The sequence below is a fragment of the Suncus etruscus genome, chromosome 20 (assembly GCF_024139225.1).
Source record: "Suncus etruscus isolate mSunEtr1 chromosome 20, mSunEtr1.pri.cur, whole genome shotgun sequence".
NCBI lineage: Eukaryota > Metazoa > Chordata > Mammalia > Eulipotyphla > Soricidae > Suncus > Suncus etruscus.
In genome coordinates this window covers 15,037,597-15,052,225 of record NC_064867.1, presented here as the reverse complement: position 1 = coordinate 15,052,225, position 14,629 = coordinate 15,037,597, and the positions used below count along the sequence as shown (strand labels likewise).

Genomic DNA, 14,629 nt, shown 5'->3' with positions numbered 1-14,629 from the left:
CTAGGACGGACCGCGGTTCGATCCCCCGGTGTCCCATATGGTCCCCCAAGAAGCCAGGAGCAACTTCTGAGCGCATAGCCAGGAGTAACCCCTGAGCGTCACAGGGTGTGGCCCAAAAACCAAAAAAAAAAAACAAACAAAAAAAAAACTGATATTCAAAGTGGCATTCAAGTGAATGGACAAATAAATTATGGTAGATACAATGATATTCTACTCAGCTATAAAAATAAAATACTGACATGTAAACACACATATAATTGAATGAATATAAAATTATGATTTTGTATAAAAGAAACCAGAACCGCTCTTCACTCAAGAGTAAATACCTACTCTGCATACTTCATATACATAGACTCCAAATTCTGTAGTGACAAGAAGCATAGTTATACTTGGTTGGGAGGGGCAATGAATGCCTTCCTTTATAAAAAGGGATCAAAAATTTTCAAGTTAATGGATACCTTCATGTCAACTTTGTAAAGTTTATTTTATGGGTGATTCAGATAAGCAACATTTTTAAATACCATACACTTGAAAGATCTGGTTATTATATACTAAAAGTATCTTAAAAAGCTGTCAAGAATATCATATGTTATTCCTAGGAAAAGCTTTTGTCTTTGATGTCCTACCTCATCTTTAGAAAATGCTATAACATAGGAAAGCTTCTTGCCCCACCCAATTTCATAAAGGAGTGGCTTGTCACAGACATCTTCACATGCATCGCAGTGCAGCCACCGCTGCTGAGAAGAAGAATATACTTCTGTCCAGACATGGTCTACTCATGTGAGACAAGAAAGTAATGGAAAATTAAAGTTAAGTTTATAAAAGTAAAATCAAGTCCAACATCTATATACAAAATCCTAGAAGTAATACAACACATTCTATTATTTTAATTTTAGTTGATAAGACAAGAATTTTCTTGCACATTTAAATACAGAAATTTCTTGAAAATTCTTGAAAATGATTCTGAAATATTCTGAAATAAATTTTGTTTGTTTGTTTGTTTTTGGGTCACACCCGACAGCGCTCAGGGGTTACTCCTGGCTCTATGCTCAGAAATCGCTCCTGGCAGGCTAGGGAGACCATATGAGATGCCAAGGTTCGAACCACCATCCTTCTGCACGCAAGCAAATGCCCTACCTCCATGCTATCTCTCCGGCCCCATCTGAAATATCTTTAGTCATTTTTTAATTGAGAATAATGTAAGCTGTAACTCTAGGCTAACGATAGAGGAATTGAAAAACAGCTGTTTTTGCTAATGTGAAAGCGTCAGTGCCATTTTCAAAACTTAGGCTCTCAAAATTTCCCTCAGAAATAGGAAGTCTAACAGGAGTACTATTTAAGTGATGTCCTATGTTTCATTACAAGATAATAAATAGTCATAATTAAGTAAAGGTTTCATTTTATTCTAAAATAATTTAAACAATAACCAAGATACAAGTAAAATTCTAAGATTAAGAAGAATAACATGCAGATGACAAATGAGCAATTTTTGAAATTGTCAAAAAATCCCATGTGTCTTTTTATTGCATTATATATTTATATCTCAATACATTTGAGATCATTGAATCTTTATGCAAATTCCTACAAAAATTCTTATTCATTCTTATCCATACAGAAACAGCATTGCTAAAAATGTCATGGTACACTGTCACAAAAATGTTATTTATAGACCACATAAAGGCAAAATGTTACGTGTACTACAAAAAAACTTGCAATTCCGACAAAAAGAATGTAAGGTATCATAATATTTCAGAAGGGAAATGGAAACACAAACTGGCATGAAAATAAAAAGCGTAGCCTGCAAAACCAAATCCGTAAGTCTACAAAATACTTTCTGTCCAAGCCATGTTCTATACCTGTGTAATCCCAAACGTAGCGAGCCTCGAACCCCAAAGCTCGGCAGCACAGTGTAAAACAATTGGCCCATTCGCCACACCGCCCACATCTTGTTTCCAAAAGTTTCTCTGGATTATTATACCTGGTTTAAAACAAACAAAACAAAATGCTTTGATACATAAACAAAATAAGGAGTTTTATAAAAACTATGACTACTTCTGGGCTCAACTATATAGCCACCTTAATTTCATGTTCTTTTTTTTTTTTTTTTTTCATTTTTGGGTCACACCCAGCGGTGCTCAGGGGTTACTCCTGGCTGTCTGCTCAGAAATAGCTCCTGGCAGGCACGGGGGACCATATGGGATACCGGGATTCGAACCAACCACCTTAGGTTCTAGATCGGCTACTTGCAAGGCAAACGCTGCTGTGCTATCTCTCCGGGCCCTAATTTCATGTTCTTAAAAAATGATTCAAGAGTCTAAAATAACTGATTTTAATAACTTCTAATAATTGTATTAGAAGTCTTTGGTGAAAATTATTATAACTGATTTTAATAACTTCTAATAATTGTATTAGAAGTCTTTGGTGAAAATTATTATAACGGTGGGACAGTCTTCAAGGATTTTATAGACCTAAGAGAAAGAAGGAACTGACACCAATAAGTTTAATTATAGCAGAGTGTGATAAAAACAATACAACGGGTCAGCAGATTTAGTGACTGGGAGAGTAGCTGGGGAATAATGCCGTGAAAGACAGGATTTAGAAAGGCAGTGATTCTCTGGAAAATCTGCTTTCCCAATTAATATTATACTAAAAAGTGTATGATTGACATACAATATTTAAAAGGTAAACAACAACAAACTATTCAATAAAATTTTGTAGTTTAGTTGAACTTAAAAGTTTTACTTTAAGTATTTTTCTTTCCAATGCCATTTTGAAATCTGAGTCTTCTGAAACTCTTAAAAATGCTGGCTAATGGGGCCGGAGAGATAGCATGGAGGTAAGGCGTTTGCCTTTCATGCAGGAGGTCATCAGTTCAAATCCCGGCGCCCCATATGGTCCCCTGTGCCTGCCAGGAGCAATTTCTGAGCCTGGAGCCAGAAATAACCCCTGAGCACTGCCGGGTGTGACCCAAAAACCACAAAAAAAAAAAAAAAAAAAAAAATGCTGGCTAAGTTATTGCTTCTGGGATGTTTTCAAAATGATTCCCTAGAATAATTTTATTTTATTTATAATAATAAAATAATTATTTTATTTTATCTTTTAGGGAATAAAATTTATTCCCTATGTTTCAAAATTATTCCCTTTATAAAATCTGCATAACAATGGAGGGCATAGAAGTTTGCATAGTGTGTTGAGGAGAATCCTTAATTAATAAAGCAAAGCAGAAGTGCAGTGAAGCCAGCCATGAGCAAGGAAAGGTGAAGAAAACAATGACATGTTCTGTAAAGACAGATTTCTCTTAAGCAAGCAGTCTTGCTTAAACTACATTTATTTTAATTTTCAGCTTTTCACCACTTTGTGTAATATTAGTTGCAGATTGTCATATAGTGGCCTTCACACGCAAAATCAGCTTTTATACAATTTATATAAAAATGGATAATATTACAGAACTCTATTTTTGAAAACCAACAGCATTATAGCTTGTTCCGGACTTTGTTACATTATTATTTTCAGCATGAAAATCTGTTTTTGTAATTTCTAATTTTTTTAAGGAACTTTCCCTTTATTGATTGGTTGTTTGGTTGTTTTGGGGTCAAATCTGGCAGTAATCAGGGATTACTCCTGGTTCAAGAGGCCATATGGGATGTAGGTCAGCTGCATACCAGGCAAATGTCCAAAATGGTATACCATCTTTGTACTATATTTTAGCCCCTCTATTTTTTTGCTTATTACTTGGACCACACCCAGAAATTCTCTGGGGGTTACCCTTAGCTCTGCACTCAGGGGACCATATGGGATACTGGAGATTGAACTTGTGTCAGCCATGTGCAAGGAAAATATCTTCTGTGCTGTGCTATTGCTCTGGCCCCTACTCTAATTCTTTGAAGACATAGATAAAAATTGGTAGAAGAAAATATAATTTTGTGTATTATTCATCATGTTCCACCTTATACTTTAAAATGTTACAAGAAGGGGTTCTGCTTGTGAACTGATAGAGGAGTGGCTTTATGTTTTTAGATGACTTTTCATCTTAATCAGATTGTGTTCGTAACACCACTGTCCCTAAATTCAGATTCTTGAATATGGATGTGTGTGGATGTTAAGAAAATACAGTGACTCCTATTTTTAAACCTTTTAATGTGGTATCAAAGCACAACATGTTGTAGATAATAGCTACTTTTATAACAAATCATTTGTAAATATTAAATCTTAAGAAGGCAGGTGATGTACCTTAAAGCAATGTTGTTCAGATGACCATAACTGACATGGTTCTTCCTTACTATTCAAAATTGTAGACACCCAAAGCTCTTATGTTTTCCCTGTTTCAAATTTCCTGCTGATACTGTATATGACTTAATGTGCTGTGTAAGCTATGCCCTAGTTCCAGAACAAGTTATGCAGTGCTGCTTTGCCAAATAAAGTTAGAAGATTAAACAACAACAACAACAACAAAACAAATACAAAAACCAGGATCTAGGTTAGCTTGCTAATTTCTATCCTACAGGAATATATTTCTAAGAATTAAACTGAAGAGAAAAAGTGCAAGTAATAAAAAATTCCCTTTTACTTATCCTATTATGAGATAATTTTAACTATAGTTTTTAGTGAATACTCACCTTGGGAATCGGTTGCTTAAATGGCATGTATCACAGTAATGGTCTTCTACTCTATTTGCACCCCACTTCAGCTCATCATCATTGGGGAATAATGATTCACCTTTAGACTTAGTTTGGCCACCACACTTGGTACACAAAACTTCATTCACCCAGTGAAAAAATTCTTCCTTAAACCAGTGTAGGAGTTCCAGCAAAAGAAAATCCTCCTCACTCATATTAGTACCTGAGAAGTTAAAACAGAACCAAGTTAAGATCTTAAGTGCCAAAAGGTAAAACATTTACACACATTTTGTTCTCCAATAAATGGCAAAATTAATTCATAGTATACTGTGAACAAGAGTGAGATACAATGACTTAACATACGACGCATATACAATAGTAGGGTGTTTCCCAAACTGAACTAGTTCTTGAGAGAGGATTATTTTCAAGTTACTTATTAATGCTTAGTAATAGTTATGAAGACAAAATGGTAAGCATCCCACCATTTTATATGTGCAGTCCACTCAATAAGCTCACCTGAAAGATGTTCACAAATAACAAGATGTAAAAAAGAAATGCTAGTATATTGTGAACAAGGCTGAAATACAACAGTGAATAGCTGACATAGTCACCTCTTAGGGAACTAGTCAGTTTGGAACTCACTGTGAAGTGCTTGAGAGAAAAATAATTGTGATTCAAACTTTGACTATAATAGATTTTTATATACAAGTAAGTATTTAAAAAAACACAAAGTCACAGGCAGTAATTACAAAATTTCAAATAGCTTTTCTACCAGTATATTCAGATCCACACCGTAAGCAGCTAAGTAGGACATATACTATTATATCTACTTTCTCTTGACTATATTGAAGAATATACTATTCCTGGAGAACAAAAAGAAAAAGAAACTAGAAAAAAGAGGCTCTCTATCTATAATGTTTTTATACTGCTTTATAAAAACATGAGTTTCATAAAAAACATATACTTTTTATGTTTTCATAAAGCATAATTTGTAAAAATAAAAAAGTATTAAGACCCAAGTAAGTCTAATGTTGGTCATTAAGTGTATGCATTCATACCCCATCCTGTATTTATGTTTGATGTATTTCAAAATAAAAAACTAAGGAAGAAAAAAAGGCAAATATAAAAAAGTTCAGAAATACTGTTTTTCTATGAAAAAACTCAAAATTCTTTTTTTTTAAAAAAGAGTTTTCTGAGTTTCAGTTGGGTTTATTCTACAGCCCTACTGCCATGTGCATTTTCTCACATGGCTTCAATGCTAAGCCTTTTCCAAGCAGCTTCTCTGCTGCTCTCCATCCTCCTTGTTGCTTTTTTCTCTGAAAAAACTCAAAATTCTTAAATGTTCTTAAATATTTTCAATTCTTAAAACGTCAATATTTTTAACTTGCCAATTCTATACAAGTTACTCTGTAATGTGATGCAATTCCATTGAAAAGCAGGAAATATATTTTATAAAATTTGAAAGGCTAGCTGCAAAATTTATAAAAAGGTTGGAGGTATACAAATGCTTAATGAGTTTGCCTTGCATGAAGCCAACCCCAGTTTGATCCCCAACATCAGATATAGCTCCTTGAGCACTAAGGACCCCTGAGCACAGAACCAATAGCAAGCCCATACACTGCAGGGTATGGATCCAAAACAAAATTCTTTCATTAATTAATAACAGATTCTGTATTAATAAAAATTAATAAATAAATAATAAATAAAATTAATAAAAATCAACCTTATAAAGTAGTTCTATGAGAACTGCTTAATAAATGAAGCTGAGACAAGTAGCTATCAACATGTGTATTCTTCACTTATTCTAATATATGTAATATAATATATAATAATATATGTTACATATTTTGTATATATTATATATGTACATATATAAGTAGTATAAGTTGCAGGAGTATAACTGAAGTAGGCAAGGGTGGTAGACTTGGGCCATATTCAGGGATGTTGATGGACTATTCTTGGCTCCATGCTCTGAATGACCCCTAGCAGTGCACAGGGAACAAGCACAGTACGTATATTGAAACAGTATATTGAAGCAGCTGCTTTAAATACAAGGCAAACACAGTCCATCTTCTAAATTATCTCTTTGGCTACAGGAAAGCTTTCTTAAAGATATATTGTAAAACTGTTAGTAAAAAAGTAAAAAAAATTAAAATAAAACTTATTTGTGAATTATAAAAGGCATGTAATGAATGGATCTCAAGAGTATTAAGCTGAGTAAAATGAGTCAGCAGGAGAGAGAACTATAACACTCATTTGTGGGATGTAAAACAAAGACAGTGTGGTATTCATATCCAAAGACAATAGAGACAAAGATCAGGAGGACCAGTCTATGGCAGGAAGCCTGCCACAAATAGTAGGGAAGTGAGTCAAGGCAGAGAAAGGACCACTATGACAATAACTAGAAATGATACCTCTGGATCATTTCTGAATAAGAAAGGAAATGAAGTGAAATGATATGATACCCCTTCAGTAACAATATTGCAAACCAGTGTCTAAATGGAAAAAAAAAGGAAGAGAGAAGCAAGAGACAGAGGCAGAAAAGGGACAGAACAGGGGCTAGGGAAGGAGGGAAGTAGAGACATTAAGGGGGAAAATGAGCACTGGTGAAGGGTCTGACAATACATTGCCTGACTGAAACTCAATTTTGTAACTGTGTATTTCACAGTGAATCAATAAAGAATTTATTTACAGATAAAATATTTTACTTTAAAAAAAGGTATGCTGTGCAGGGTAGATCGCTCTGCATTTAATGGTATGCTGAAACTAGAGGATGCTCCACATCAGCCTGACACCGATGAAAGAAACGCACAGAATCCTGAGTCTTTAAATATAAGAATCTGATACCAACAATAGCTAAAGTGTGAAAAAGTTTCATCGGGACTTTGAGAATGACTCGAGTTGGACAGACTGGTATGCCTGGAACCCACAGTTGGTCTTATACCAATAAACTTCTGTGGGGAGGCCTTTTTGTAATCAGGTCAAGGATTTTTTTTGCCATTTTCCCCATTTTTCTGGACCTATGCAAACAACGGCAATTGCCACTATCACACCTTTACTATATTTTTTTACTCTTATCCTTTAAGGAAAAAAAAATACAACTTACTGAACTCAAAAACAAATAACTGTAGCAGAATGCCTGTCTCGAATACAGGCAAGGGATGGGAAGGGGGAAGGGGGTAATGTTACACTGGAGAGGGGGGGGGTGTTCTGGTTATGACTGTAACCCAACTATGATCATGTTACTTAAATAAAAAATATATTAAAAATAAAAAGGTATGCCAGTACTGAAGTGGTAGGGTGGTTGCCTTGCATGTGGCTGACCCAACACTGATGCAGGTTCAATCCCCGGCATGCCGTATGTCCCCCAAGCCAGGGGCAATTTCTGAGCGAAGACCTGATCATCGCTGGATGTGACCCCCCCAAAAAATAAATAAAATGGAAGAACATAGGGAGAAAATATATGTAACATGTCAAAAAAATACGTATTCTGAGAACATGTAAAGCACTTTTCAGTAAATCTGTAATAATATTATTAAATCACAATAAAAATCATGAAATACTATTAAATAATTAATACAAGTAATAATAATATTTTAATAAAATAAGCTTAGCATATTCAGTAAATAGAAACAAATGCCTTCAGATATATCTAGAATGGCAGGAAATTTTTGGCAGGATCATTACAATATAAAAAGCACCAATACTCTACATTTAGAGAAACATATATATGTATATATATACCAATAAAGCATGCTTTATGAAAATCATCAGTGTGTGTGTGTGTGTAGGATGATAAATTTTTGGTTTGGTTTGGGGTGATGCCCAATGGTGCTCAAGGAACCATGTGATGATAGGAATCAAACCTGGATCTCTCACATATAAAACATGCATATAGTCCTTTGAGCCATATCTCTGGCCTTGGGATGACCAATTTATTGCAAGCACATACAGTTATTTATTTTGGAAAATAACTAATATTGTGTGTAAATACACAGGAAAGGAACATATCACTTAGTAGCAGCTGATACCCATGGAAGGAAGTATTGATAGAAAAGTTTCCTTTGTAATATTAGTTTTCCCATTAAAAATATTTATGAATGTTGCTAAAAAGAACTTTAGGGGCTATAGCACAGCACATAGGGCATTTGGCCTTGCATGTGGTCAATCTGGCATTCCATATGATTCCTTGAGCACTCACAGGAATGAACTGAACACAGAGTCCGGAGTGATCCTTGACCAACAGTAGGCATAGTCCAAAACCCAAAAAGTAAATAAAAATGAACTTAGGAAGTAATTATTGAGTATGTAAAGCTGCCAGTTAACTTGATGGGAGCTGGAACTTTGTATGACTGAAACCCAACCATCAACAACTTCTTAACCATATCTTAAGTTGATTCAATAATAAAAATAAATTGAATAAAATAATTAAGATCCACTGTATTACCCAAAGCTTTCAATAGGTTCCCATCTCACTCAGAAAATTGTCTCTACTCTTGTTCTTTCAACAATCCCTCTGCAGCAGGCTGAAAATGCCCCCCTAAAACCATTATGTCCTAAGCCCTAGAGCCTGTGAGTACTGTAAAATATAGTTGGGGAAAGGTCTTTATTTATAGGAAGATGGGAAGATTACTTGAAGTAAGGAGATTATTTTATATAATTTGACTGGGCCCTAATGTATCCATGTATCAGATATATCATGAATTATATGTATCATATACATCCATGGTAAGACAACTGGGGGGGGGGAGAGATGTGAAGATACTGGTTTTAGAAATAAGAGTGATGACTAGGTGCTGAAAGGAAATAGTGATATGCATGGGATTCCTTCATTAACAAAAATGTCTAAAAGGGAAAAAAAGAGAAAAAAAGGTGAGAAAAAGAGAAAGAGGAGTTTGTGTGAGAAAAAGAAGAGAGGGAGAGAGGGAGAGAGGGAAAGAGAGAGGGGAAGGAAGAGAGAAGTAAAATATGTGCCCCAGAGGTAGGCAGGGGAGGATGGGAGGAAAACTGGGGACATTGGAGGTAGGAAATGGGACACTGGTGAAAGGTAGTATGCATTGTAAGACTGAAACTCATCATGATCAACTTTGTAATGATGATGTTTAAATAAAGTGATTAATTAAAAAAGAAATTAGAGTGATAGGGCCAAAGCAATAGTAAAGTAGATAGGTGCTTACTTTATATACAGTTGACCTGGATTTGATCCCAGGCAACCCTTAAGGTCTCCAGAGCCTGCCAGGAATGATGAGTATAGAGTCAGTAGAGCCAGTAGTAAGTCCTGGATGCTGCTGAGTGTAACCCAAAACAGATACACCAACCAAACAAAATACATTAAAAAAAATAAAATAAAGGCATGTTCAAACAAAACACTGCAGGAAAACATCAGGAAAAGATGGAAGAGTTGAGGGAATGATGCTGGCACCTTGATTTCTGCCCACTGATATTGATTATGAACTTGTGGCTTCCTGAATTGAGAATGAATGAATACATTTCTAATTTTAAATTTAAATTTCTAATTTTAAATTTAAATTTCTAATTTTAATTTTAAATTTTCCAATTTTAAAAATTTTCCAATTTTGTAGATATTTGTTACAGCAGTCACATACCCTCCGTGGCCTGGCGTTGTTCTGTCTTACCATTCTGCTACTGTCAGAAATCCGATCAGCCATCTATCCCATAGAGAAGTCAAGCTGATGATTCTCATCTCGGAACCTTTGCAGCTGCTTCTCTAATGGGAAGTTACTGCTTTCCAGAGAAACATTTTCAGACAACTCGATGACAAATAGATCCATCCTAATTCTATTCTGTTTTTTGTTTTTTTTTTTAACTAACTTGTCTTCCCCACACTTAGCACCACCTACCAAACTGAAATATTTGCATTTTTTTCACTGGTTTATCTGTAACTAGAGCTGTGCTCGCTATACAAGAGTTGCTCAGTAAATATCTGAATGAACGAAGAAGTGACCAAACATGTCTCATTATAACCACTCAGAATCAATAGTTACAACAGAGCCATTGTCAAAATAGGAAAAGAAAAGGAAGCCAGCATACCTGTATTTGTTTAATCAATTCCAACATGCATGAAGCTAAAATACTAAATATTAAGTAGTCAGTATCTGATAGGCATTTTTGAAAAACAAATGGCTATAAAGACTACAAAAATAATCCCTTAGAAACTTCTGGTTTTCACTCTGAGATGTCAAGAGTTTAGAGATAGTTACTTTCATTTTAAGATACTCAGTGATTTCACTGATTTTTTTTTTTTGGTACCCATTAAGAACTGATTTTATAAGGCAAAATGAAGAATAAAATGTACTATCTAAATTCTCAGCCAAAAAGAAAATTACAGATCTGCTACATCAAGTATGGAACCAAAAACTTTGGGAACCAAAAAAGAGTAAGAATACTTAAGTGGTAATTTTGACAAATTATGGATGTTAAACATGAACTCGCTTAAGTGAGTGGGAGAGCTTCCTAACCATTTTATGAGTTTTTCCTCCATGAATCCCACCAGAAGTAATAAAAATTATCCCCTTGAAAGCAAAGAAAGAATAACTGTAAAGTACAGAGCTAAGAAGATAGCTCAAAGGGTTGAAGCATATGCTTTGCATAAAAAGGCTAGGGTTTGAACCCTAATCCTGCCTGAGAATAATTTTACAAAAAACTGTAAAATATGTAAGAACATTCTTCACATTGAATACTTATACCTCCTTAAGTGGGGGGAATGTTGGAACAGGGAGGAAAGATTTTACTGATCATTATCTGAACTGAAGGATGTTTTTCTGACTTACTCCCCCTGTATTTTACCTATTTTTGGGGGGCATAACCGGTGATACTCTGGCTATGCACTCAACTGCTCCTGGCTTGGGAAACCATATGGAATGCCGGGGAATCAAACCAGGGACCGTCCTAGGTCAGCCGCATGCAAGGCAAATGCCCTACCACTGCGCCACCACTCCGGCCCTCTGTTATAAAACTTTAAAAAAAAACAACAACTCTGTGCCAATATATTTTAGAGTAAGTGTGAAGAGAATTAAATTTTAGTTGGGGAATAGTAATAAGCCTGTAGTATCTGCATTAATAAATAAAAGATGATTCCATGTCACCTATAGGAAAAAAATGAAGAATGATTCTGAAGATCACAAGACCAAGAATAAACATGATATATAATCCTAAGATAAAGAAATGCTTTTCCTGTACCAGAGAAATATTATAATGGACAGGGCACTTGTCGTGAAGATGGCTGACCCAAATTGGATCTCTAAACCCCAAAAGGAGTGATTCCTGAGTACACAGGCAGTAGTAAGCCCTGAGCACTGCTAGATTTGGTCCAGAAAAAAAAAAAAAAAGAAAAACAAAGAGAAGAAAGCTGTTTCCTGGGGGCAGAGACATAATATAGTGATTAAGGGACATGTCTTGCATGTGGCCAGACCCCATTACATTCCTGGTACTACAGAGCCCCTGAGAATCACAAGGTAAGAATAGCACTGAAACTCTGAGTGACAGAACTGGTTGTTCACTGTGAAGAGACTCTGAGCACTTCTGAGTATAGCTTGGGAAGTTAAAAAAAAGAAAAGAAAAGAAAAAAATGTCTCCACCCCCTACCCTTATCATCATAACAATAGGACTCTAGCATAACAACCACAGATTACCAAATGAAATATCTGCTTAGGAGGCTGGGGCAGGAATGCAGATGAAACACAGAGAGGAGTCCCAGGTTTGATCCCTGGCACCTGGTAGTTTGCCAGCACTAAACAGAGACCAATATCCAAGCCCTGTACCAGAAGCAGCCTCCCTACCCTTTTGCACCACAAAAACTCACAAAGACTGGGACTGGAGAGAAATCACAGGAATTAAGGCACTTGCTATAAATGTTGTCAACTTCATTTTGATCAAACAAAGAAGGATTGATACTGAGCCAGGAATAGCCTCTGAGCACTGCTGAGTGTGACCCTGTCTCTACATCCATCCCTCTGTCCCACAAAACAAAACAAAACAAAACAAAAAAACCCTAACAGAAATAAAAATATGTCTTTCATGAACTCATCTATAGATCAAATACAATAAAGGAAAAATTCAGTGGACTTATGGAACAAAGTGATAGCACAGCAGGTAGGGCATTTGCCTTGTATGCAGCCAAACCAGGACTGAACCAAGTCAATATCTCTGGAATCCCATATGGTCCCCCAAACCTGCTAGGAGAGATTTTTGATTGCACAGGAGTAACACCTGAGTGTCACCAGGTGTGCCCCAAAACCAAAACTAAACAAAACAAAAATCAGTGGGCTTAAAGATATCAAGAGAGGAGCCAGAAAGATACAACATTAGCTTTACATGTAGCTGACTTACTTTACATGTAGTTCGATCCTTGGCATCTGATATTATTCCCTGAACACTGTCCAAAGTCAGAAATAACCCCAAGTGCTGCAAGTATGGCCCTCAAAACAAAGAATATTAATAGAAACATGGTAGCCATATCCAACAGATGACAGCATGTCAATGCATTGGCCAACTCCACAGACACATTTTGTTCTTGAAAAGATGCAAGCCATGCAGCTAATATTCATGCGTCCACCATTCAACCAGGGAAAAACTCTGAGGTACCCTTGGGAGGGGGAATGAGCTGAGTCTCCACCCTACCAAAGCCTGGGCAACAGCACCCATACTCCACACTCATCACTAACTTACGAAACTGAAAACCAAAGAGAAAAATAATGGGTGACACAATAGTGGGGTGGCAGTGGTAGGAGAAAGAACATGAACTGTGGGAGAATTTCAAAAACAGAACAAAATACCAAGGATCTGTAGAACAATGAGGCAGAAAATACATTTATGCTGGAACACCAGAGAAAATGGAAGAAAAAAAGCAAATAAAAATTGAGCAGTAATCGCCAAGAATTAAAAAAAAATCAATAAAATGCCAAACAACAGAAAACAGGCCCACAAATAATACTAACCTAGATAATCATTTAAAAATTGACAGCAAACTCATAAACTGCAGAAATAAATATATTTAAAAAAAATCAAGATTCATTAACGGGGTGAAGAAGCTGAAATGAGGAAAACCTTATTTTGGGGGTTTTGGGCTAGGTGCAAACTTGTTGTCCTAGTCATCTAGCCTGCATATCTTATCTACAGAATTATAAGAATAGGAATTTCAACAGATGTATCATAAATAATGAAGGCAATAAAGTGAAGTGTTTAAAGTGTCTTAAGGAAAAACGCTAACCTATATCTAATATTAAATATAATTAAATAGAATTATTAAATATAATATCTAACATTAAATATAATCATTTAAATTTCAATGTCAATATTTAAATAAATAAAATTTAAATTTTAAAATTAAAATTAAAATTTAATTATTATATAAATTATAATTATGAATGTTAAATATAGATATTATTCTTCAAAAATGAGAAAAAGGGACTTTCTCAGCAAAGAAAAATAGAAATTTAGCCTCTAGCTTACATGTCCTGAAAGAAATACTAAAAGTTCTTTGAAAAAAGTAAAACATTTTAAGAAAAAAGGCGTACTAATGGAGGTAAAATAAAATACTTATTCTTACTCAATCTAAAAGGTCCTTCAATAATATGGGCCAGAGGAGTAGTACAGTGGGGCTCATGGCAACAGGGTTTTTTGATCTTAGCATCACATTTGATTCCCCTGTCAAGCACTGCCAGGAGAAATCCCTGAGCTTAGAGCCAGGAATAAATCCTGAGAATCGATGGGTGTGACCCCCAAACAAAATAAAAAAGTGTTTCAATAATAAACAATAGTAAAGTCTAGGGTGGTTATTATAATACATAAATAAGTTAAATGAATGACTACAGTGAAATAAAGAATTGGGACAACACTGCTAAAGATAACTGCACTATACATGAAGCAGTACTACAGGATGGGCTTAAATATAAAATGTTTACTGCAGGCCATGGCTGTGGCTCAATAGGAAAGAAAGAACATGCCTTCCATGCAGGAGACCTGGACCCAATGCCTAGCACTGCAAAACAAAT

At 35.4% G+C, this 14,629-nt stretch overlaps 1 protein-coding gene across 2 annotated transcripts in view; it reads right to left on the bottom strand.

The window, feature by feature from the left end:
* NGLY1 (N-glycanase 1) overlaps positions 1 to 14,629 on the bottom strand; it is a 59,653-nt gene that overhangs the window by 17,875 nt on the left and 27,149 nt on the right. For both annotated transcript variants that reach the window (XM_049766056.1, XM_049766057.1), the window contains exons 5-7: positions 4,617 to 4,839; positions 1,857 to 1,978; positions 627 to 772 (exon numbers count right to left, since the gene is read on the bottom strand). In XM_049766056.1, coding sequence (XP_049622013.1) covers positions 627 to 772; positions 1,857 to 1,978; positions 4,617 to 4,839 — 491 coding nt within the window. The remainder of the gene's footprint in view (positions 1 to 626; positions 773 to 1,856; positions 1,979 to 4,616; positions 4,840 to 14,629) is intronic.